General features: G+C 41.0%; 1 protein-coding gene across 1 annotated transcript in view; it reads right to left on the bottom strand.

The window, feature by feature from the left end:
- The window catches only part of LOC144981241 (transcription factor Maf-like), a 45254-nt gene extending 20524 nt beyond the window's left edge, over positions 1 to 24730 (bottom strand). The window contains exons 1-2 of the mRNA XM_004069693.5: positions 21649 to 24730; positions 16553 to 16618 (exon numbers count right to left, since the gene is read on the bottom strand). Of these exons, the coding sequence (XP_004069741.1) occupies positions 16591 to 16618; positions 21649 to 22625 (1005 nt within the window). The 5' untranslated portion in view covers positions 22626 to 24730 and the 3' untranslated portion in view covers positions 16553 to 16590. The remainder of the gene's footprint in view (positions 1 to 16552; positions 16619 to 21648) is intronic.
- Positions 24731 to 25444: the final 714 nt, after the last annotated feature.

The raw sequence follows: 25444 nt of genomic DNA, 5'->3' as shown, positions 1-25444 counted from the left end.
TCCATTTGTGCGGACGCAGCTTCACCATTTTTCTCCCTTTTGGTCAAAATCAGTTTCAGCTCCTCAGGAAATGATGCAAAACTGTCTATGAAGTCAAGATGTATTACAAAAGTCCACAACATTTTTTATGTCTCTGCTTTTAAGTAAAGCTGCCATGGGTGCAGCGCATGTTGCACAAATTAATTTGATAAATGTGTATGCTTTCCGTGGTTTAGATTGCTTGTCAGTGGTAACAGCTTTCAGACAAATAGTCTCCTTCAGTTCAGCGTTGTTCCTCTCTTTGTCAGTTTTAGGGAGAAAAAAAACAGCTGATGGAGGATGGAAGACGAGGCAAAGTGTAAAAACAAATTGGCACAGAGGGATAAAGTGAGATATCAAAAGAGTGGATGGTGAGGGATGAATGAAACAGAGCGTTGGCTGCGCGGCAGTCTCTAAGGCCAGAGTCCATATCACTCTCTCCTTCAGAAACAACAGCCACCACAAGAAACATCAACCAGGCAACCAATCTTGGCTTTTGCATTGTTCACTATCTGCTAAAAAAAAAAAAAAAGGAAAACAGCTTCCTCTTTCTTGCACACACACACACACTCACACACACACACATGCTCACATAGAAAATCACTTCTCCCTGTTCATATCTAGAGAGACAGAATAGAGCCTGTTTCTTATTGTCCCCTTAGTGGTGATGTGGGGGTGTGTGTTAGGGCTTGATTGTTACTGGTTTACATAAGGGTATTAAACTCTAGCATAGCACTATCTATCTGAGCCAGGCAGATATATTTGTGTTGTGCTTCCTTTATGCATTTGTTATTTCCAAAGAGGATTGGGATGCACCAGTGGAAGAAAAGGATAGATAGCCTGCTGATATTACATTCTTCCTCTCTTCCTCACTTCCTCATTTTTCCTCTAAAAGCCAAATTTCTTGTCGGCTTCTTGGTGAGTGTGTATTAAAAGGGTGTGCAAGTTTGTGTGTTGCCTTGAGAAACAAAAGCGGGTAATTAATTAAAGACGAGTGCACTTTGGCACCATTGTCCTGTTCAACAACTCTAACAGTGTTTAGCATAGCAGAATTCAGTAATATTACTTGTAATTGTAGCAGCTGCAGTGGCAAATTATGGATGTATTAGGATTGTGCTGACGCATTTGACTGCTGCAAAATGTTCAAATATTTACTGTTAATGTGGGGTACTGTTCTGAATAAAGGACATGAAAACACATACGTACTCTCTCTTGACTTCATAAAAACTCAAATCATCACAAGGCTTTAAAAAAAAATCAGGATGAACAGGAGAACAGAATTTATAGATCTAAAAAAAGAAAAATAACTGCATGTAAAATTGGAGATTTCTAACTTATCTGATTGAGAGCCCAAACACAGGTTGGGGGCCTGTGTAGTTTGAAGGACTCAGTTGAATAAACACAATGAAAAGAAGAAAGACAAGATTTAATTCTTTTATTTTTAGGGGAGAGGAAACATTTAACAACATATATTTTTGTACATAGTCAGTTTTTCATATGTAATGTTAGTTTTTACTCTTTTTTCCCCATCTAAGTATATAAAAGGGGCAGAAAAATAAATCATCTTCTGTTCCCTTTTATTTTCCAGACATATGATTCTGTTTAATATTTGTTACTTTTTTAATGGAAATGGAAACAAACAAAAATAAACAAAAAAACAAAATACATAAAAACACAATTTATCTGGGGTTCACACTGTGCAACACTCAAATTTGAAACTGTTGAATATGTTTGTAACAGAGAAATGCCCGAGGAAAATCATCCTTATCTAAAAGAAGAAAGATGTAGATTTGGACTTTTCTTTTTAGGAAACAACGCTGAATAATTGTATTATTCTGAAGCTAGAAGGGAAGCCACCTGTCACTCATTCCAATCTAAGACAAAACAAATTGACTAAACTATTCCAACATCAGAACCATGTAAAAAAAATCAAATCAATTTAAAAGATTTTAAATTCTGCATTATAAATTATAGAATGTGAGACAATTTCAATTTATTTAACACAATGTAAAATTCAAAACTTTGTTGTTAAACAAGTTTACTTTGTCGTGAGCAGGAATGTCATAGTGACAACATTAGCAACAAACAACATATGTAAGAAAATTTTATGAATAACAATATTCTGTGTCACTGTTGTGAGGCCGCGGGTGCCTTCTGTTGAGGACAATCGGGTAGTACTATATGAAAGAAGAAAACAAGAAAATGAACATAAATCTGACTCAGCTGTTGTTAGTTTACTAGTATGTAATGAATTATTATGTGTCTTATACTAATTAAAAATGCACGGCCACAGAAGCAAAAGATTGGGCACATTTAATACGAAGAGATAAATAAAGAGATACATAAAAATAACAAATATAAAGAGAGAGTGCACATGAACAAAAAATCCAATTATAAACATAAATCTAATTAAAGTTATAAAAAATATTTGAACCAGTTCTTTTCAGTCAAGTTAAGAGATTTTCTTTGGTAAATCACTTGCATCCACTTCCATAACCCATCAAACATGTTTTTCATTTATTTAATTCTTCTCTCACTTACTTTTTGGAGTTTAGTTCATGTTCAAAGCAAATCATGTTCAAAGCAAAAACAGAACACTTAATCAAAATAATAAACCAAAATAATCTAAAAGCCTAACTCTTATTTGAAGATACGTAAAATATAATACAGTTAATGATTATTTAGAGCTTGGTAAATTCACATTCACATCAAAATGGGTTAAACAGAAATTTTAAGATTCAAGATTTCAAAATTTGTTTATTGTCATTCCACACAGTATTTGCAGAGAAATACACAGGTGAGACGAGATGTTGTTTCTCACTAGCATGACAGTGCAAAGAAGCAGCAAAAAATAAAAAATAGTATAAAATAACAATCCAAGAATAAAAAATAACAACAAAATGAGATGAATAAGTGAGTATAATAAGTGAAATAGAATAAAATAAAATAAAATAGAGACCAGCATTCAGTGTAAAAGTGACTACGTGAAACAGAAAACATCAAGATTTGACGTTGATTGTGTATTTCTCACCACAGACAATTAAACTCTAACATGCACAAAGCAGCAAACTTCTTTTTATAGCTGCATCAGAAAAATAAATGCGATCTCCGTCTGTTCGTTTTGTTCAGTCTGGCAGTTTTTTCAAGAATTCCCTGATCTGCATGTGTTTGCCAGCTTTGAGGATCAGGCAAGAGAGGTTAAATCAAAGTGGAGTCAATAACTTCATCCTTTCCTCCTGGTCTGCTGTGCTGCACTTCTGGGAGCGCTCCTTCTCTGGCTCCAGAAAGAGGAGGACAGGAAAGGCTTCATCCCTTTCACAAACACTAAAGGATAGAGCCGCGCTGCCTCTAATACAGAGGATGATCTAAGTCTGGCACACCCATACACATACATCTTCACACATTCGCAGATAAAAACAGCTTCCTAACTGCGTCCGAGAATGATAATCAGCTAAATTCTCTTTTCTCCAACCTGAGAGCCCGAGTCCAGTCATGGTCACAGCCGGCTAAATCAATATCATCATCCATAATCTTTATTGTAGGATGAAACACAGCATAAATCAGCACAAAGCTGTTCACACATCCCTCTCTTTAGCAGCCTCCAGTTGCACACAGCATTCTCCTGGGCTGGTTTCTTTTTAGTACAGAGAGCTCCAGCCTCTGCAGGATGTGCACCTGCACATGTCCCACACGTCTATGTTCTATCTGCTGAGGATGTGTGTGTGTGTGTGAGGAATAAAATGCAGGTGAAGGATGTTATTTAAATCTTCCACGGGGAACTACGAGCTGAAGTTTGTGAGCAAACATGTCCGTGTGAACTGCTTTTATGCGCGTGTGTGCGTTTCCAAGCCCTGCTCTCTTTGAGTGTGAGTAATGAGGTTTGGGGAAGAAAGCTCGCAAATTCCTCTCATCAGTCTTCACTCCTTCAATACCAAATCAGCAGGCTAATTCAATAACCAATCACAGGGCTAATAGTATCCAGCTGAGAGGAGAACCAGTGAGAACCAAGCTAATGGACCTTGGAGGGAAAAACTCACTGGACAAGAAGTTGGTGGAAAAATGAAAGCAGAAGATATTTTTTCCTGTGAAGGATTTGGGATGTCAAACAGTCTCTGTTTGTGTTCAAGCACCTAAAGTGGAGCAGGATTCCTAACTGAGCGTGTCAGAGGCAAAACTTAAAAAAGTGGTTTACCAGCAATCCTCAGTTCAGTTTTAATTAGTAAAATGTACGTCAATAGAATAACCAAACATTTCTCCCCACTAGTTTCTGCAGCTGTGAAAGGGAAGGCTGCAGGAGTGCATGGATCTGCAGGAGTGTCCCAGCCATCGTAGCGTCACAAATCCCCTCCTCCTGACATGCACTGAATAAACTGTCACAGCCGTTATATAGTGTCTCCATAAAGCCTACCATCAAACAGTTACTACCTCCATGGCTTCAGTCCACTGCACCAACAACACAAACAAATCATTCGGTGCCGTGTGCAAGTGTTTCTGGATAAGTGTGTGTTTGGCGAAAGCAGAGCGCATACATGACTGTATTTTCTGATACGATCACGCCCCGCATAACCTTTCTACATCTCGCTCATTTGTGATCCATTTTGGCCACCCCCTCTCAACCTCACTAAAAGCTTTCCACTGTCACAAATTCAGCTTCCTGCTCTTCTTTTTTTCAGTCACCATTACATTTCTTTGGCATAAAAAAATAAAATCAACCATTCAAACTTTTATTGTAGAGTCGTGACTCAAAGACCACTTTAATGTTAAACTAACAAGTCTGAACGGGAAATCTAGGTAAATATTCTTACTCATTGTTCTATTTGTGAATTTTTGTTAAATCCCACATCTCAATAATAAAAAAGACTTGAGGTCATAGGTTAGTCGGCATCTGCAACTTTTAACTATTCCTGTTTTTACTGGCAAATGAAGGCAGCACTAAGGTAAAACTTCAATAAATTTCAATAACTTCAATAAAGTTCATAGTGTCGGTATCGATAACTGACAGCTTCGTCAGATGAAGACGAAAGACATCCGTCGAAACATGTGAGGCATGTGAAAAAACACAACCGTCTCTGATAAAAGACGAACCTAAGATGTCAAAGGAAAAGTTGCGCCTCAGTTTCAGCAATTTCTGTTCAGACACAACTCAGCAGTAAGAGATTGGAAATTCGAGTTGACCTAAGTTGCGGTTTTTGAGCTGCACATGCAAGCGATCGCTTTCTAATGCATGAGGCAGTGAGTGCAGCACGCAGCGTGAAAACAAATTTCCGCTCTCCATCAGAGAATAACCGTAACAGCCTTAAAGCACTTAACATTTAATGATATACTGTTGGACAATGTGCGGGTATCTGAGAAGGAAATTCCCTTTAATCTTCTTCATGGCTACATCATCTTTTATAGGTGGACAAAGTAAATCCCAGCCTCCAGCTTCTGCTCCGTAGAAATGACAATTGATTCGCAGGTTATTTCCTGCTTCCTGTGAGCTAATTGAAATAAAGTGGGATGGTAGACTCGGTTGCTGCAGCATCTATCAATACTGCAGCTGTACAGTCAGAAAAGCGTTGCGTCCACTGCGGTGCCTTAAGCAGCCGCTCAGAATATTTGGGTTACTGTTCGATCCCTCATGAGGTGAGCGTCGATGCAAAGTTAAAATGGTAAGCACAAAATCTCTAAAGGTGCGTTTTCTTGCACCTGTTCAGATGTTTGCATTTATTTATGATTTTTTTTTTGTTAAAATTGATGGATATTAAATGTTTCACACAATTAAAAACAGGTGTTTTTAATTTCACACAAATTTATTTGTGTTGTGTACATACCACAATTTTGTGATATTTACTTCTAATATCACAACAGCTGCCTGTTGTTCACGTGTTTCTACAGAGGCTGTCTTTCTTTTTCAAATGAACCGTTCAAAGAACTCATAAGATCAAAGCAACATATTGAAAAGAGCCACAATTTAACCGCTTGGAGCCTGATTTTATTTCAGGCATCATTTAAAAGAAAATCACTTATGTTTTTGCTTACAAATAGATGCTAAATTTGGAGCTGAAATTGTTTGATGCACTTTTGCATCCGTGGGCATCAAGGGTCAAGTTTTGCTCCAAATCCGATTGATTATTTTATTATTAGTTGACGACTAACACAAAGGTTCAGGATTTTGTATTTTAATCACAATTTTAAAAGCAAATATTTATCAGAATTACAATCCAAGTTACGTCGTTACATTAAAATCATATCTATTTTTTTCTAAACAACTGCTACTTTTTCCAAATTCTCTCCTTCCTATCACAGTAATGATTTCAGCCAATGGCTTCCAATGGTTTAATCAAACTCTCGTTAGACTGCAAGATGCACTGAATCATCGTTAAATCCATCTGCATATTACCTTTGCTGCTACTCGTAGCTCTGAATCTCATTTGAATCTCATTTTAATCTCTTCTATGAATCTCAATTAAACAGATTCAAGCAAAAGAAAAGCACTGAAAATATGAATGTACACACACACACACCTACACGCACACACAAAGTGCACCTGCTGCTAACAACGCTGTAGCTTTAAATGTGCTCATTTTAATTAATTCGTTTTTATACTCAAGACAAATCCTTTTGCAAATCCTCCTGTGGTAATTAACAATTATCCTACATTTAATAAGCAGACTGAGATAATGGAACAATTAGAGAAACAAGCTGTTTAAAGACTGACGCTTTGAACTGCATATGCTTCCATTTTCTTTCAGCAGTTTGTGATTTCAGTGAGATCGTAAATGTCCTGCCGGCTTCCTTCAAAGTAGAATGGAAACCAACATGTTGTGCAGAAACAGTTCGCTTTCAACACTGGTTTAATGTGGAAACATGTCCGCGCACAGACATTTCTCTCGTCTCCACTCCAAACTCTGGGGCCAATTAGCAGACCTCAGCTTTGTGCTCGGGCATTTGTCAGGGGACCTTTGGGGAGCCCAAGAGGCTGCGAGGGCCCTCGGGGTAGCAGAAGAATTATCACTCTTTTCATCTCTCAGTCTCTCACGCATCCTTGCATACACACATTTCCACTTTCTGCTTAGAGCGGCCTTGTGCCCTCCATTTCTCTCCGTTCTCTTATTTTCCTGGCTGCATGCGCCTCCACAACAAAGAACAAGCCTGAACATCACAGAGTGCAAACACATCAAACTAATTTACTCAGGTGAGGCGAGCGAATTGGACATGGTTCAATAAACATATGCATAACCTTCATGTACGGGTAAATCAGTCGATGCGCTTCGCTCATAACCTCTGATCCCCCCGAACTGTGTGTGCAGGCCAACTTTGTGGGGGTGAGCACTTTCGGCTAACGGAAAGGCAAAGTCATCACAATACATGCTGATCAAAGTCTGTGCTGCTCTTTGTGTTGTAACTGTTAGCGGTGGAGTGTTTGGGGAGAACCAGCAGACTTCTGGAGCTCATGTCAGTTTACTCCATGAGTTTTATCCCTGTCGCACTCCCTCCAACTCCATTTTACTTTGTTTTTATTCACACATCCCTGTGTGGCATCCCGCTGAGTGGCTGCAGCTTAAACACACACACAATGACAAAAGCATGCGTATCGCACTGAGCTGTGGGTCCCTTTTTCCTCCTCCACACCACAGGGAGGAGAGAAGGATGACAGGAAAGGAAGAATCTTCATGTGTGTGCTTAAAAAACAGAATGAGTGGACACCTGTCTTCTGTCAAGCTACTGTCTGCAGCTCTGTGGGCTGCATATCGTTATGTTAGACTTTCAGCACTGCAAGCAAACACGCTTAACAAAAGCTTCCAACTAAGAGAGTTCGTCATCTGGAAGTTTGTTTTTTTTCTTAAATTTGTGTGACGTCAGCAAGGATTGAGACAGCAGAGTGGAGGCAGTAGATAAGATACGTGTTCTTTATTTCTGACAGAGTCATTTAGCTTTGGATGAAGACGGGAGAGGAGGAAAGGACGGAGCGCAGAGAGTTATAGTTATGGAGCTGTCTGAGGTTTGGGAGTGTTGAATGAAATGAGGTCCAAAGGAGTGGAGGAAGACAAAGGTAGAGAAAGAAGGGCTCTACGTGACCTTGCAGTCCCAGAAGCAGACAGAAAAGGAGGAAAACTGGTTTCCTCTAAATCATGTTTTTTCCTGCTCACTGTTACTCGAGTAATGTGTCAGCTTACAGGCCAGTTGCTATATCTTGTATCTCCCGCAGCCCACCTCTGTGAATCACCGTCTTCCTCACTTTTATTCCTCCACAATGATTGAAGATGTGCGTGTGTTTTAGTGCTAAATTGCACCACACTCAGCCAGTGTTCCACGAGCTGTTTCCCCCTCGTATATTTACTTGTACCGAGGCATCAAACTGCCAGAGACCTCCTGTCACTTCTGCCATTTTCTCCTTTCCCCCCTCTTCCTCATATGAAGAAAAGTATTTATTTTCATTTATCAAAGCCTCTTACCTCAGAGGGGGAGAAAACTGCAGTGTCTGCAATACTCCGTGTACGCGCATGTCTGGGGAGAGTGCAGCAATGCTGGGGGTTATTATGAAGAGACTGAAATGCGACAGGAGATTCCTCTGATTGGGAATAAAACAGCATCTTATCTATTTAAATAAACCCCAGTGCAGCTTCATCTGCACACAAATGTGTGCAAGAAAAGGCTAAAAATAAAAAGGAAACGCGCCAATGACATAAGAAGGCAGCAGACTCTGAAACAAACCCATGAAATCAGTAAACGCACAAAAATAAAAGTGCAGAAGCCGGCAAATCTCTGCATGTAAACAAACACAAGAAGAAATTCACAAAGGGATTTGTAGTAATTAAATTGCAATGATCGCCCTGTTTTAGCTTTTGCTTTGAAGATGAAAAAATAATGCTTGAGAAAATGAAAAACAGCTCTAATAGAACTTGAAAAGAACATCTAATTATTCAACTGAGGGTAGTTACAGTGGAATCCCTCACTCCTCCAAAGAAAAATAAAAAAACAACCAAACAAATAAGAATCTTTCATGCAAAAGCTGCACAAAAACAAACAAGACTCATCCATATATCCTCCTCGGTTAAAAATTATCCAATCTGCTGTAAGAAAGACGCCCTGCTGACCTGTGAACTTTGAGATGACAAAATTTGTGGCTCCAAAATATTTTTAACGACCACCCCATAATAGGAGCCACGAAAAACAGAAGTTATGCAAAAAAGCAGAACAGTGACGATGTGTGTGAGTGTGTATGTGTGTGACAGTAAGTAGCAGAGGAGAGAAGCGGTGATGTATGTTGGGTCTGCAGTGTGAGGCTGCAGATGTTCACCCCAGGTGGTCTGACGCTAATAACATTCCACTTTTTACAAGCCCTTAAATTCACTCAAGATAAAGCCACATAAAACACACCGCACAGAACACCTTGCTGCTCCTGTTTGTACCATCAAGATTCAATGAGCATGAGGGATTGAACTTTTAAGCGTGCGCTGTCTTAATTAAAAATGGGACGTACTCCGTTTCTCCTTCTGCTTCTAATCAATCATTCCTGTTAGAGGATTCATCATAAACAGAGATGTTGCTTTATTTGCCCGTGTTTTGGACCCATTTGACAGAAGTTTAATTAGAGGTTGTCACCTTTAATTAATAAACTGAAGTCGACTCCATTTATATGCATTTTAAATATATGATTTTTCAGGCACAAATGGATGGAAAAAAACATGTGGAGAACTCAGTCAGGAGCAGGGTGTTTTTTAAAACTGATATAATTTTTAAAAGATTTACAGTGACATTTATAAAAAAGGTAATTAGACAGTGTTTTGTGGTGGTTCATCTCCACCCAGAGTTTGTCCAGAAAATATGTCAAACGTGGCAAAAATGAGCAAACTCATTGCCTCTCTTCCCTCCCTCCCAGCTCCTGCTTCCTGCACTCATGCATGCGTCAGCCTTTAACCAGAGGTGGAGAAATACAGAGAAGTGAGCAGAAGGTGCACCTCCTTTTACGTCACACATGTGCGCAAAATAACTCAGATGGGATTTTTCTCAGCTGATAGTCTTCCTAGAGCAGCACTTTATCAACAGAAGACTTAAAAACCACAGCAAATGCAAGAAAAAGGAGCTAAAACATAAAAAAATTCTCTCCTACAAAGAGAGCAAATAAGGCGGACAGATCTGAGAGAACCTAAACATTTGCACTTCACAAAATAGAAATATTTTCACACGGTCGACAGTGTGTGTGAAGTATTGCCAAACAGACAGTGTGGACTTTGTGTTTTGGAGTTGTCAGTATGTAGACAGATTATTTTTTTCCCCTGGAGGAATGCTTTTGTCATTCACACCAGCTTTCTGGATTTTTCTGCTGGTAAAGCTGCAGACAGCGAGGGCTTTCCTCTGTGGAGGATGTCATTGTGTTCATACGCAGCTGCTGCACATGCAAGCTCTAGATGCACTCCGAAGTAAGCAGGCCATTAAAAATGTTTTTAAAAGGCCTTAACTCTTAAAGCAACTGAAGCCTCTGGACCTGCCTGCATGTACAGCAGCTGATTTCTAACCTCGTTCTGATTATTGATTGTTATTGACTCAACTATATTTGTTATTATAAATAACCACATGCATTAATGAATGACAACTCTGACTCTCTAAAAAACACTTTTTTTCTTCTTCACGCTCTTCTCTTCTTCTTTAAGTCTATTTAAAATGGGTATTTTTTTTCTTTTCTCATCATAAATCTTTAATCAACTCTTTTGAAGTGAGCGGGCAGGCTGAGTCTCTGCAAAGCTCCGACCTGGACTGCTGCAAAACACGCAGATGAAATGTATAGAGACGCTGCATAGGTTAGAAGCCATTTACATCCCAACGAGACGCCAGAGTTTTACCATCAGCAAAACATTTACTTTTCAAATATCTGATGAACAGAACCAAAATCAGATATTTTTTTTGTTTAACTTCTACCTTATTTAAAAAAACAAAAAAAACAACAACTGTCAAAGCGTTTTAATGTGTCTTCTCGAGGTCTGAACGTACATTTTCCTCTACGTCTTTTGTCTTTTGCTGTGCCAATTTGCATGCACAGGAGTGCAAAAGCATGCACACGCGAAGACACATGAGCACGCTCCTTCAGCAGTAAATAAAGTAGTGCAGTTAGGTCACAATCACAATAAACCACAAACAACTACCATCTGTCTCATGGTCACTGGCTGTGGAAGTCAATGAGCCTTACGGTAAAGAGTTCATACCACACTGCTCCAACACAATAGCATTCAACATTCCCGTTTTAAAAATAAAAGAGTAAAATACCTTTAAAGAGTTACGGACCATTTATTATTCTCCCTCTCTCTTATCACTCCCTTGTTTCCGACTCTGTCCCTCCTCTTCCTGTAAATGAGTGATTTATCAGCCTTAATTGCTGGCAGTGGTTCAGGCGGTCATGTGACCACACCATGACAGCATGTGATAAATACACCCTGGAAATTAAACCCAGTGCTGCAAACAGACACATGCACCGCTGGCATGGCATCTGCAGAGCAGGGCCTTGTTTTGACAAAAATAGATTTGGTCTAATAAAAGCATCACTTTAAAATCAAAATCTGAGCTCATCTCACGCTTCCATCGCCAGTTTAAAAATGTGGTAATAAAAGACATTTATCAAAATGAGACAAAGGCCAAAAGAGGAAGATGCACGATCAATAATGATAGACCAAGTAAATCTATTGTTGTGAGGTGTTTCATTACGGTTCCCCCGTAAACAGAGAGCGCAAACACAGACTCACACACTCCAACACACAGTGGAATCACTCCGGCTTGTTTTCTCCTCATAGCGCTGAGCTAAGATGCTGACTGAAGGTTCTGCAATGCTGAGTTCATGCATCTTTTTGTTACATGAAGCCACTTCTCAACCACTGACCTTTTTATCCCCACACCATAAATTGTTAAAATAATGTATGGGATGTCGCTAGTTCCAGTTTGTCGTGTTAGTAGATAAGTGTGCCTCATGTGAAATTTTACACTTCATACAAATGCAGATGCAGATTTTACGTTAAAAGAAGTAATGAAAAGCAAAAAGACATTTGTATTACGATGTGTGGATGATGGTGTTTAAGGAGAACTTTGTTTCTTCGGCTGATAGAAGTTGGGATCAGTACTGCTTTACTATGGTGCCTACATCCTTTTACTCTTTCTTTATAAGGTAGCTGTAAAGCAGCTTTACAGCTGTGGTTTTTGCTGGTGTCGTGAGACAAACGATGCATTTAAACATAAATTCATCATGGGCTCCGTGGCTAAAAAACTGTAAAACAGAACAAGAATTTATGTTGGTTAGAAAATGAAAGCTAAAATGTTGCTCACACTAAAAACTCCTTTGTTAAAAATAACCCAAGTCAGGTTGTTTTTAACCCAACTATGAAAGGAACCAACTATTTTCTGGGTTACTAAAAAAAATAAATTTGGTAAAAATAAAACCATTACAATCCCCCAAAATTTGTATTGCTCTAAAAAGTAACCCAAAAACATATTCCACAATAAATAACCCAAGAATAGGGTTGAAGAAATAACCCAAGTGTTTTAATAGTGCTGCTTTTCAAAACATTAGTTTTGAAAAAAAAAATAGGAATTCAAGTGTAGTTTAGGAGAAGTTAATGTCTTTTAAAAATAAGATAAGAAAAACTGCAGTTTAATTTGCTGACGCTGTTGCATCACAGCATTTTCTGCACTCGTGTGTGCTTTTAGGAAATGTATTATATAATTAATAACTTAATTCCTGAGTTGCAACTGAAAAAAGTAAACTTCCTTTTTTCCACCACCTAAATTTTATTTCCCCCTATTCTTAGAATTTAAATTGCAGCTTATGAGCGTCTTAAAGGTAATCTGGTTGATTGTCTGCGTCCTCGCAGTTGTACGCTGCGACCCTGCACCGCATTACTGCCACACTAATTTCTGTTTCTGATGAAACGCAAAATTTCAGGACAACTGAGAGAGCGGATAAGAGCGGCAGAATGGGAAGAAGATAAAGAAGGACCCGGAGAGTTACAGAGTGACACCTTGCAGAAGCTGAATTCTATAATTAGATGAGAGGATTTGACAGTTTGGTCAACAATAGGAGCATCGGTGGAGAAAGTGTGAGTGTGTCTGATTGTGTCTTTTTGCAGCTTCGCATATTGCATCTGCAAATGCTGCCACCTAAACAGCTAACAAGGAGTTGTGTGTAAGTGTGTGGTGGGGTACGGAACATCCAAGATTCCAGAACCTCCACACCTTCCCCTCCCTCCTCCTTATTTATTTGTCTGTATTAGTTAACTCCCTCTCAGCACTTAAAATTAATGTCATCCAGCACAAAATAGAGGCTGAAAGCTAAAATTCAGCACTTTCTCAGCAGCACAGTTATTTATCAAGCTAACAAGGAGAAGATGCATCCCGTTTCAGCCGGGCCCAGGAAATATGTGCCATTAAAGCCCAGAGCTAGTGTTTGAGAGCCAAGGAATAAAAGTGAGGGTGTCAAGCAGAGTGGATGGACGGTATCGGCAGTAATATGGATGCAGAAAAAGCAGCAGACACATTTATATGAGGGACAATAGATGCAGCCACGCTGAAGCATGAGAAAACACACTCCGCATGTGCTCCATGTGTGTATAAGAAGTGCTGATTTGCTGATGGCTATAAAAGACGGTCCTTTAGGGGAAACAGAAGACATAGTTTGGAGCTCTGAATAAATCATGTTCTGCCAGAGTGAGCTTAGCACTGATTTTCTCTTTAGGAGAATCGTGTTGAAACACGTCCTGGGGACTGTTAGTATTGTGCCGTGTTAACATCTGTATGGCATCAGGAGCTAACGCCCAAGTGTTAGAATTCAATTAGACAGTGGGTGCAATGCTAAGCAGCTAGCGCTGGGCAGACACCGCGGGGAAGTGGGGAGGCTGGGAGGCTGGGATGTGTGTGAAGACGAGGAGGCTGCAGGCTGGAGGAAGGCCCTGGGCTGCTGGCTGCGGTGGTTCAGGGGAATACATTATATCACACTAACCTCCGGCTCGTTACAAGTTTCTCTTTCACTCACGCTGTGAACACACACTCGCAACCTGGGGACAGCAGTGGCTTGGAGGCACACACAGACACACACTCCACTGTTACAGCTTCACAACTAATTATGTTTGAATAAAACAACACAATTCAGGCTTAAAGAGCTGAAACTGCTGAGATAAAATGGAGTATTAACATAAGTTAAAAGCGGAGCGGGTTGATGCACAGAGGCTTGGCTCCAGGGTGAAGCTGCCTCCTCAAGTGTCATCTATTCTGTAGCTTAGAAGTAAAAACACAGCACATTTTTGAAAACAAGCCACATCTAAACACAGTTGTTCAGCTTGTGTATCTTTACAAGCGTTGAGAGTGACTCCCCCCCATCCCTCTCATTTCTTTTTTTGTATTTTGGAACATACTTATGCTTGCTTCCTCTCGTCTCAGACTACGGCCCATAATGAGCGTACATTCAGCTCGTATCCTCCCTGTCTGCTGGATTTTCTGGATGGAGGATGATGTCTGTGTCACCACTGAAACTGAACCAGTGTAATGAGTCTCAGCTGTAGTAGTTATATATATCCCAGGTAGAGAGGAAAGTTGAGTGTGTCACTCTGCAAGAGGAGCCTGTCCTGCTCGAGGTGGAAGACATGAGTGTTTTCTAAATTACACTTTAGTGTTGTTGAGATAGAAACCTTGACATCTTGATTATACCTTTACATCATTCAGTGTTTTTATTATTATTAATAATAAATAAATGTTTCATTTGTTTATTTCCAAATTTAATGAGGACTTTAAGTTTTCTGTGGAAAATAAATTATTTGGAAAAAATTCATTTAAAATGCATTTAAACATACATCCTCTTCCACCCTCACTGCACCTGCAGGCCTCCATATTGATGAGTCTTCATGCATGTGCGCATGTCCTTCCTCCTCTGTTGTATCTACATAAACCTGACCTGCCTTCTGTCAGCCACAGCACCATCTCGCCTTCCTTTGCCCCCTCGCCACGAGTGGCCGACTCACCCCGTCACTGCGAGTGGAGTCGCGCGAGGTATGAGAGGGGATGACGGCGGCGAAAGCGGTTGAAAGGAAGGGGTTGTTGAAGTGAGGCGTGGTGGATGGGGGGCTCTGGAGCTTCCTCTAATGTGCCCTCTCTACTCCCCTGCCTGTGACCTCGGCGCTCCTGACAGCCAGAAAATGCTGAAGCACGCAGGTGTCCCAGAGCCGCAGACACACACGTGTGAACGAAAGCACATGCTCCACACACACAGAGTCCTTTCTGAGCAGCCTGCCTTCATTCAGGCTTTAACTCCTTCAGCACCCCCATGCTGTGCCCACACATCCAAAAGTGGTGGAAAAAACCATCCCCACATCATTTCTGGTACTCAGCATCTGATGAAAGTAACGTATACTTTGTGCTGTACAGTAAAATTAGCTGATGCTGATGCTGTTGTTTTCTCTGTCCAGTCTTTTGACTGTACAGGATAAAACCCGAGGTGTCCAGAGAGTGTCCTGTCCCGCCTGTGTGTGTGTGTGTGGGATGGGGGTTAGCGTGGGAGAGTTGTATTACAGTGGTGATGAGTCGCCTGGCTGCCAGTCTGATACCTCAGCAGCACCCAGCATTGACCAGGCCTTTAAATAAAGCCTTCGATCCTCAAGCAGGAGGGAAGGTCACTGCCTGCCTCTGGTTACCCTGCCTGTCTGTCTGCATCCCCGGCCAGGAGCCCTCCTGCCATCCAGCCCCTTTACTTTCCTGCTGATGTCCACAGCCAAACGCAGGTCCATTTCTTTCCTGATCTCCTTCTCCTTCACAGCCAAAAATGTCAGACAGATCCTACCGTCAATCTGTGTGTCAAGCCATGAACTGTAATAATATTCACTGTTTTTCTGCACAAGAGAAGAAAGGAGGATGAAAGTAAATCAGGAGGTCAGGGGTGAAGGGTTTTGCTCTCATCCCAGGAGGACTGAGTGTGTCAGCCCTCATCACACTGCCAAAGTCACAAACAGACTGTTGACACACACAGTAGATATTTACAAAGGAGGTGTGCTGGTACTAAACTGTATTTGAGGTAAGAATAAAGGCCATATAAATACATCAGTACAATACAAACTCTGGACAGGATGTTGCACTCTTTATCTGTTTTGAAAGATACATTTGAAAGATACAGCGTGTGTGTTTTTAGATGCAGTTAAGACGTGACATTATGGAATATATTTTGATTCGAGAGTACTAGGTCTGTGTTTGAATAAAGAACAAAAACTCACTCATGACAATCAAAAATTGATCATTTCTCAGCCATCTTTCTTTCATTATCACAAAGGTAAACAGGATTAAAAGTGTCAAAGATTAAAAAAAACTGGAAATAAATAGAGGAGTTTGAATTTTATGATTCAAAGTATTCTGAATGTATTACTGGATAAGTTGGTTTATATGAATTAAAATATCTGTACGAATTTTATATAATAAAGCTACGCAAAGTTAGTTGACCGTTTATGACAGTTATGTTTCATGGTTCAATGCGTTAATGAACCTGTGTCAAATGAGCATGTGCAGAAGGAGACAGAGGAAAACGTGTTACCTTCAACTCCAGGTTGGTTGGAACACACAAGTTCTCTATCACAGATGGAGGAATTTTCTTGATGTCCTGTAAAGAAGAAAAGCAGAAAAATGACTGTTTTACACAATGTTTGAGGCAGGAGGGACTTGATTGATTGAAAAGAATAACAGACATGTTCAAATTAAGCTTCAGAAGAATTCTACTCATTGAATGAAAGGTTTATTTAAGACAATTAACGCAGGTAAAAGAGAGGTAAAAGAGCAAAAAACAGAACAGTTAGCATCAAAAAGGATAAAATTAGCAATTATTTAAATGGTCATCATCCCTTTGGTATCTATCAAAGGAGATGAAAATGTCTTCCTGTGCATTTGCAAGACGTAGATAAAAATACATTTGCACATTTCTATATATCTGTGCGCACACCCACACGTACACAGAGACGTGTAAATAACAAAGCAAATAATCAGATTTTTGTTTTTAATTGGAAATTAAGATGTAATTCAGTCAATTCTACAAAATTGGAATTGCATATTAGTACCGTTAAGAGAATTCAAAACAATGGTTAAGAGCCATCTTTTAGGAAAAGGTTCTGCTTGTTATTTTTCTTTTTTTTTGGTTGTTTTGTTACCAAAAAAGAAATGAGCCCAAGGAGTTTATTAATGCCCTTCAGTCTATCTTGAAGCAACAATGAAAACCATTCATTTTACTGTAATCCGATTCACACCCGCACAATTGTACTCTGACCCCTGCAGCTACATGAAAGCTGCCAGTGTCAGACCTGCAGCACAGAGAGGGCTGTTGTCACCTGAAAACCAAAAGCCATCGACATGAAAGACTTCCAGGTCTGCATTATCTTCAGCCTGCAGAGAGTCTAAAGTTTCCGAGCCACAGAAATGACTACATTTGAACCTTCTCTGATGTACTCGGGAACATGGACACACTTAGGTTGCAAACTCTAGTTAACCAAAACAAGCACACATCAGAGAAGGTGGTGAGGTCCATGTGCAGAGGGCCACAACAGTGTGTGGGGTCAAGGCCTTTCCCAGGTACAAATGAAAGAGAGGCGAGGCTGCAGCAGCCTAACAATGCAGTGGGTCACCTTGCCAAGGAAAGAGATCAATGTCTGTTTGAGTGGTTGAGCGAGAGGCTGACTCCAGCAGAAGGGTAAATCACCTCTGGCTTCATTGAGATGCAGGTAAAACACACAGGGGTCGGGCATGGCTCCAGCTCTTGCCTGTACAACACAACGCGGCACAGGTGAACACAAAAGAACACAGCCACACTAACAAAAAAAAACTGGTAAGCAGCCTGCTTCTGCACCCTCAATCCTCAAAAATCTGGGATCTCATACAATCAAACCCCAAGGCTGTGACAATGCTTTTTTTTTTTCAAAAGCAACTGCAATTCTAAACAATTCAAGTTGTCTGAGCACAGTTTGGACATTTCCTTCATGCTGGTCCAGGTTCTGTTTAAGGTAGAGTTACCCGATGAGCTGCATCTGCAGAAGGACAAACCTTCTTTACAGCTGCTGCATTCTTAGCACAAACAGAAGAGAAAAGTGAAATTATCAGGTTTCAGATAAACAACACAACTCAGGACACATGCAGAAGACTGAGAAGAGTGCGAGGCTCTGCCACTGCCAGTCTGGATGATGAACAATCCTCAGAGGAACAAATGCAGCTGATTTAAATCACTTTAAATGTAAATGTTTGTGGTGCGGGGTGATGCAGATTCAGATTGAGGGGAAGAGATTGAAAGTGTGTCCTCCTTTGTTGGCCAATGTGTGTAACTCTTTGGGTGGGTTTATTATGTTGAAATGAAAAAGTTTACAGGGGATCCCCTGGAAATGAAATTGCACTGATAATCCAAGCTCCAATAAAATTACAATTTGGTAGGATTTTCATAAAAAAAGTACTTGCAAAAACATGAAAAATACTGTCTTCTTCGAAAGATTACTGTCCCTTTATTATCTTCTGTAGATAACAGGATTAAAAATATGCCACTTTGACATCCAAAGGCTCATTAGTACAGATCTAATAGGCTAGTTAAAGCACAAAGACTCCTATTGAGCAATCCCACACAAACAGACACTGAGCAGTGTTCACATCATTTTTCCTATTAATTCTGAGACATTAAATCGTCCTACATGACCGTGATTCAAATGTCAATACTGATAAATTTCAAAGTGATTTTCCATAGTTGACCTAAATTACAGAGGGCCAATATTGTGACGGCAGACAACTACATTATCTTTAATAACCTAATCATAGGACAGACTGCAAATGATCACAGTGCAGAAGTCAATATGCTGGGCCGGAGAATAGAATTACAATTCATACTGATGAGATTAACAATGCAGCGTGCGTTCATGTGCACGCTGCATGAAGATATGGGAGGAAGCGAAAAGCTAGAGAAGGAGGTGGCGACTGTGTCACGCTGCAGACAGAAGAGGAGGAAGCCCTGAACTGTTACTTCCTGCGTCTTCTGTCCTCCTTCAACACAGGAAGTGAATCAGTGCCACGGCTTCTCCTGCCCCTTCGGTGTGTCTGCAAGTCTTAACACACGCCAGCAAGAAGCATCCCACGCCATTTCCACAGCCCCCACAATGCTCATCAATTTTCCACCTTATCCTTCTCCAGTGACAGAGCCCAAACACTGCAAACCTACGAACCATTACACAGAAAACACCACCCGTGACACCACATGACAAACACAAATGGGTAAAACCAACCCCACCATCGCCCTCACAGGAAAAAAGAGGTGACATGAAAGAACTACTGTCTCCAGTTCTGGGGTTATAACACAAATGTAATTAAATTGCACACAATATTGACCTAATCAGATAGGAGGGCCATAAATTAATGGATGCATGCTCACTAAAAGGCCCTCTTCTCTCTAGGATGTATCTCTGATCGTTTATCATTTGAAAGGAGCAGGAAGGCAGCCAGCATCTCTCTGCTTGCTGTCTCTCACTTCTGTTTAATCACAGAGAAAATCCTTCCTGCAGGCAGGAGAGGTTGGGCTTTCATGGGAGCCACACAGGCCAGGTGACTGTGACCCAGAAGTGAGGGGTCAGAAGAAAACAAATAGGTCCTTATGAGCGCCAAAAACACACAGCTTCGCTCTAAAAAAAAGGACTTGAGAAAAGGAAATTTTCCTCCACACACACTCCACCCAAAAGGTTTCCAGCAGCTTGTATAGTGGCGGCCACGACCTTGTACAGCAGCTTAACCCGAATCCTGCGGGTTTCATCTCCCCTCCTTAGGATGAAGAACGCAGAAACAATGCAGGCCACGCTCAATTCTCCAGGACCTGTCAGCCCCGACAAAACCACGTCCCTGCGCCGGACTTTTATGAGATCCGACCTCAAAGAGAACTTTTTAAGATTATTACAAATGTGCATTTCTTTAAAAAACGCACATTTGTAATAATCTTAAAAAGTTCTCACATCCAACCCTCAATTTAGCTTCGTGAAAACAAGTATTTGCGCCAAATTCTAAAATTAAGAATCAGTTTGTTGACATTCCAATATTAAATCCAACAGCTTGGTTTTAAACGGAGCGCTCAACAAGTGGACCCGGATGGAAAAAGGGCAAGTTTACCCTCAATCAATCACGCAAGCAATCATTTACACATCCCTTATGAGCATGTTTCTGGGAAAGAGGAAGAAATTTAAATAAAACGATAAAGTGGGAAAATAGTGGCTCAGTTTTTGAGAGGATTCTTAGCTGAAATTCGGACTCTTTACGCAACAAGTAAAGGCCGTCTTTTTAAATTTAAATAAGACATAATTTCAAACCTATTCATCTTAAAAGAAACTTTCAGTAAAAATAAATAAAATAAAATATTTTTTTAAATAAAATGTTTACTCTGGCACAAACAGAGCTCGATTATCTTAAAGATTTACGCGCGCTCCGCGCTCCACATTGTTCTGAAGAAACTAAAAGTGACAAGAACCAGATGTTTCTGTTATTGCAGGAATAATCTTAATGTAACTTCCAGTCATGAGTGAAGGGAGAAATGTGAGGGAAAGGGGCAAAAAAACAGGCAAAATAAGAAAAAAAATCAAGAAAAGAAATACGATCAGTACGGTGATTTATGGAATAATGTTATGTCTTTTTTAAATTGCATATTTTAATAATTTTTCACATTCAGAAAACACAGTTTTTGCTAAAACAATTTCAAGGAATAAAACTTTGACACACAAATCATTCACATTTTGAACTAAATATGAACTTTGCGTTTCTGAGATATCCTATTTCCGTCCATTGACGATGTCAAACACAAAAGGAGATATACAAAGTTAAAATAAAGAAAATAATAACTAAAGTTTTGCGTAAAAAACGTGTTCCTTAATTATTTTACTACTTGATCGGCGTCCTTTTCTGTATTTTTTCTCCAGTCTCACTTGTTGATCTTAATTATTCGTATGTTTAGTTGGAAAAATACTCTCAAAAGTCTCCACCTTTTTACGCACTCAAAGGCCTTTAGGAGCCTATAAATCAATACCGAGGACGCAGTTGGAATCATTTTGTCCCCATGTGGCTCCAACTTTAATGAAGATAAGAGTTGCGTAGAGTTTCAATCTTTTATGAAATAAATGTTATAATGTTGGTGAGGCCGACAAATGAGAAGATGGACAAGTTTATTAAAAGAGAAATATTAGTAACACACGTGGGCAGCATGAAGTCAGATAACTTTACAGAAATCGGGAAACTTTGGATTTAGCAAAGTTTGACAATTTTTACCACAAAGATTGTGATTTGAAATCGATAATTTTAATAAAGTAAACTTTAATAGTTTTGATTTAAGGAAGAGCGGAGGAAGATGCGTAAATCTGGTCACAACAGACCGAGATGATTATGTTAAATTTAAGGCGACATAAACCTGATTATGTTTTCCATTTAATCTCCCATAAATGTGCTGTTTCTGACTATCTTTAAAGTGAAAGACAAACAAAACAAACAATAAAAGTTAAAAAAAAAAACATTTAAAATGTTCTTAACTTTTAAGTCATGCTCAAAACGGCTGGATTAGAGCGCGCGCAACGTCTTAGATGTGCGTAAACTTCACTTTTCCTTGTTTGCTCAATGAAAGTTTTGGTCGCGTCAACTCACATGAAAAACTCCGGGGATGATGGGTTGTTGTCGCTGCTGGAACCTCCGTTTTCTCTGAAGCCGGTGCTGATTAGCTTCTCGTATTTCTCCTTGTAGGCGTCCCTCTCCCTGGCCAGCCGGGAGATCTCCTGCTTGAGGTGGTCCACCTGCTGCATGAGCTGCGTCTTCTCTCCCTCCAGGACGTGCCGCTGCTGGACCCGCTTATATCGACAGGACTGGGCATAGCCTCTGTTCTTTAGTGTTCTCCTCTTCTGTTTCAGGCGGATGACTTCTTCTTTGCTGACCCCCCGCAGCTGCCGGTTCAATTCCCGCACCGACATGGTCACCAGCTGCTCGTCCGAGAAGCGCTCCTCCAAGCGCAGGTGCTGATGGTTTCCCCCTGCGCCTCCGCCGGACTGAGATCCGGAGGAGGGATGGTGTGCCGCTGAGTGGTGGTGATGGTGGTGGTGGTGGTGGTGGTGGGGAGCTCCGTTCTGGGCTGCAGCTGCTGCGATAACCGCGGACACCACGGCGGCCGCCGACCCCATCTCCTCCCCGGCCATGGCGCCCCCTGCCCCGGCTGCGCCGCCGAACTGCTGCCCTCTGGCATACCCATCGAAGGTCTGGAGTTGGTGACTGCTGCTGATCAGAGCCTCTACGGCGTCCTCCGGGCTAAAGCCCAGAGCTTCGGGGTTCAACTGCTGTTGGTACCCGGTCATCCAGTAGAAATCCTCCAAGTGCGCCTTCTGTTCGCTCCCTGATCCCGGACTGGGCGCCGAGAAGCTTGGAGAGGGGGGAACCGAGCTGCAAGGTGTGCTCATCGGGGTGGAAGATAGGGATCCCCCGGCGACCAGGCGGCTGCACTGGTTGATGCTGCGATCGGGCTCCACCGGCTCCTTTTTCACTTCAAACTTCATCAGATCGAAGTCATTAACATATTCCATGGCCAGGGGACTGGTGGGCAGGTCGGAGTTGCTCATTGCCAGCTCTGATGCCATCCTCTTGCTGTTGACAGTCCTCCAAAGGGGGTGAGGAGCACCTGTCAAAGTAGGCTGCTGAGACACGCACTGAGCCAGCTTGATTTCTTTATTTATTTTCTTCAAAATCGAAGGAAAAGGTGAATTTTCTCGCACTAATTGCGCAGCGCGAAAGCGGCTTTTTGTAAGTCGATAAGTTTTTTTTTCTTCAGTCTGTGTTGCACAGACGCATTGGAGCAGCGCTGTTTCCTCCCTCTCTCCCAGCGTGCGGGTGTCTGAGCGACGCTCTCTCTGTTTCTACCGTTTAACACTTCATGGCTCCTTTTAGGATTAGTGCGCCAATTTGAGGAGGTTCACGCACGTGTCCCGGGCAAACAGTTGTGGAGAATGAAGGGAGGAAAAAAAAACTCCACCCAAGAATTGATAGATTTTTTTCAGCGGATCAGTCAGACGACGAGTAAAAAGCATTGCTTAGTTTTATAGGCGTCCTGACGTCAGGACTGAAATATGAAATTGACCGAGAGCCAGCCAATCAGTGTTCGTCACAGAGCGTAATTAGCATAATAGTGTGGAAAAGTTTTGAGGAACGATCAAACACGTTTATCGACTACATTTGTAGCCTTAATATGAACATTTGCTGTAGAAAATACATAAAGTGAACTGTTTTTTAAAGAGCCTAACCATAACAGCTAATTTTGTCAGTCATTATAATAATAACATTGTTTATGATTTTTCTTATGAATGAAATTCATTTTTATGTTTATTTTTTTCTCTAAAGCAGATTGAAACAACATTTAAATACTAATTCTTTCTATGTTCTTTTATTATTTGGCATTCAAATATTCGAAAAAAGAAAACAATCATCTATCAATTAATAAACAAAAAAAACAATTTGGTTAATTTAAATCTCCTTTTGCAATCCCTGCTTTCTTTCTATAAAGTAATTTCAAAGTAAAGCTTTGAGCTGATTGAAGACTGGATTGATGTTTATGGCAAAATCAGACCACTGATGAAGCTGATGTTTGATTGAGGAAGGCGATCATGTTTGAAAGGACCCCCAACTGCCTGCTTGATTTCACTTGTTTGGAAACCCAATGTCGCCACCTTTCGGTTGGACTGAAAACTACACGCTGTGAGTGGAAACCAGTTTTCACGCGCGATAATGCTCTCGCTTCAAACGCAAGTGCATTGAATCCACTCTCCCACGGATTGGCCTCCAGTGAAAACGTCTGTCGCCTTGCTCTCTTTAGTCTCAATCCCATGTCTGATCAGAGCTTTAGTGTTTTCCTGCGCCTCCCGGAGCGCGCGCGCTCCTCAGGAGGAGTGGTGGCACACGAGAACAAACAATAAACCCGGCTATGCACACAGGACTCTCCGTGGAGCGTGTCACACGGGGAAACTTCAGAAAACTACAAAGCCGCCAGCAGATAATCCCACTCCCCGGTGTCCCAACACAAGTAAATAGTCTCTTGGTCCCTGTGACTGTTCATGGGAACCTGATGTTAGACAGGAAGGATAAACATCGTGTTTTATTCATTAGAAAATATAACAGAAGCCCATCTGATGCTTTTGAATTCATATTAGTCATGTGAGGGGTTTCATCTGATGCATCTCATGCTTTAATGTTCCTGTCCCATCAAAAGAAAGATTAAGGAAGAAAACACACCCATAAAAGCAAAGATATCTTTACGTTCTTGTAGGTTTTGCATCCAATTTAGAGCTTTTAATTAACCAAATTGAACATTTTAGTTAAGTAAATGACAATTTATGTAAAGAAGATAAGCACAATGCATGTCTATACAGGTTTTTTCTCTGTTTTTAAACAGAGTTTATGAAACATTGCCTGGCTTAGGATGGGGCTGTTTTATCAAATGTGCATCTACCAGTAAAGCTGCAAAGTTTGCCATCCCCGTTTGATGTTTTCTCTTTTACTATTAGAGGGGTGTGAAAAATAATTATAAACACAAGAAAAAGTCCACTTCCGCTATGACAAAGAAGAGGCAGATGTTCCGATTCTAAAAGTTTATGTCAAACATCTGTATTAAAATCACAAGTAGGTTATAAATGCAAAAGAAAAGCTTAACCCTTCATGACTTTATTTCCAATTACACTGAACTAAAACAAAAAAAAACATTTCCTGATCTTGCTCCCATTTGTCACGAGATGAACTCAAAGATCTGAAACATTTTCTACATACACAAGAATCCATCCATCTGTCCATCCCTCCCTCCCTCCCTCCCTCCCTCCCTCCTGCCGCCCCGCCCACCAGCCAGCCATCCCCTCTTCTTCCGCTCATCCGGGACAGGGTTGCGGGAGCAGTAGTCTAAGCAAAGTTGATCTGACTTCCCTGTCCCCGGCCACTTCCTCCCGCGCCTCTGGGGGGACTCCGAGGCATTTCCAGGTCAGCAAAGAGACATAGTCTCTCCAGCGTGTCCTGGGTCTTCCCTGGGGCCTTCACCCAGTGGGACACTCCCCAGGAAGGCGTCAAGATGGTATCCATACCAGATGCCCAAGCCAACTCAACTGGCTCCTCTTGATATGGAGGAGCATCGGCTCTACCCCTAACCATCTCCGGAGGAATGAGCCTTTCAGCCTGTAGTGCTTAGCCACCCTGTGGAGGAAGCTCATTTCGGCCTCTTGTATTCGGGACCTCGTTCTAATAGTCATGAACCAGAGACCATATAGTTGAGTACTGGAACGAAGATTGAAAAATAGAGAGCTTTGCTTTTTGGCTTAGCTCAATCTCCACCACAACGGACTGGCTTGGCGAACACATAATGGCGGATGCCGCACCAAAATAACAAATTTTCTCAAATAATGTTTATAAATCTGTCTAAATC

The sequence above is a fragment of the Oryzias latipes genome, chromosome 6 (assembly GCF_053564925.1).
Source record: "Oryzias latipes strain Hd-rR chromosome 6, Olatipes_Hd-rR_3.1".
NCBI lineage: Eukaryota > Metazoa > Chordata > Actinopteri > Beloniformes > Adrianichthyidae > Oryzias > Oryzias latipes.
This window is presented reverse-complemented; position numbering and strand designations above follow the sequence as displayed.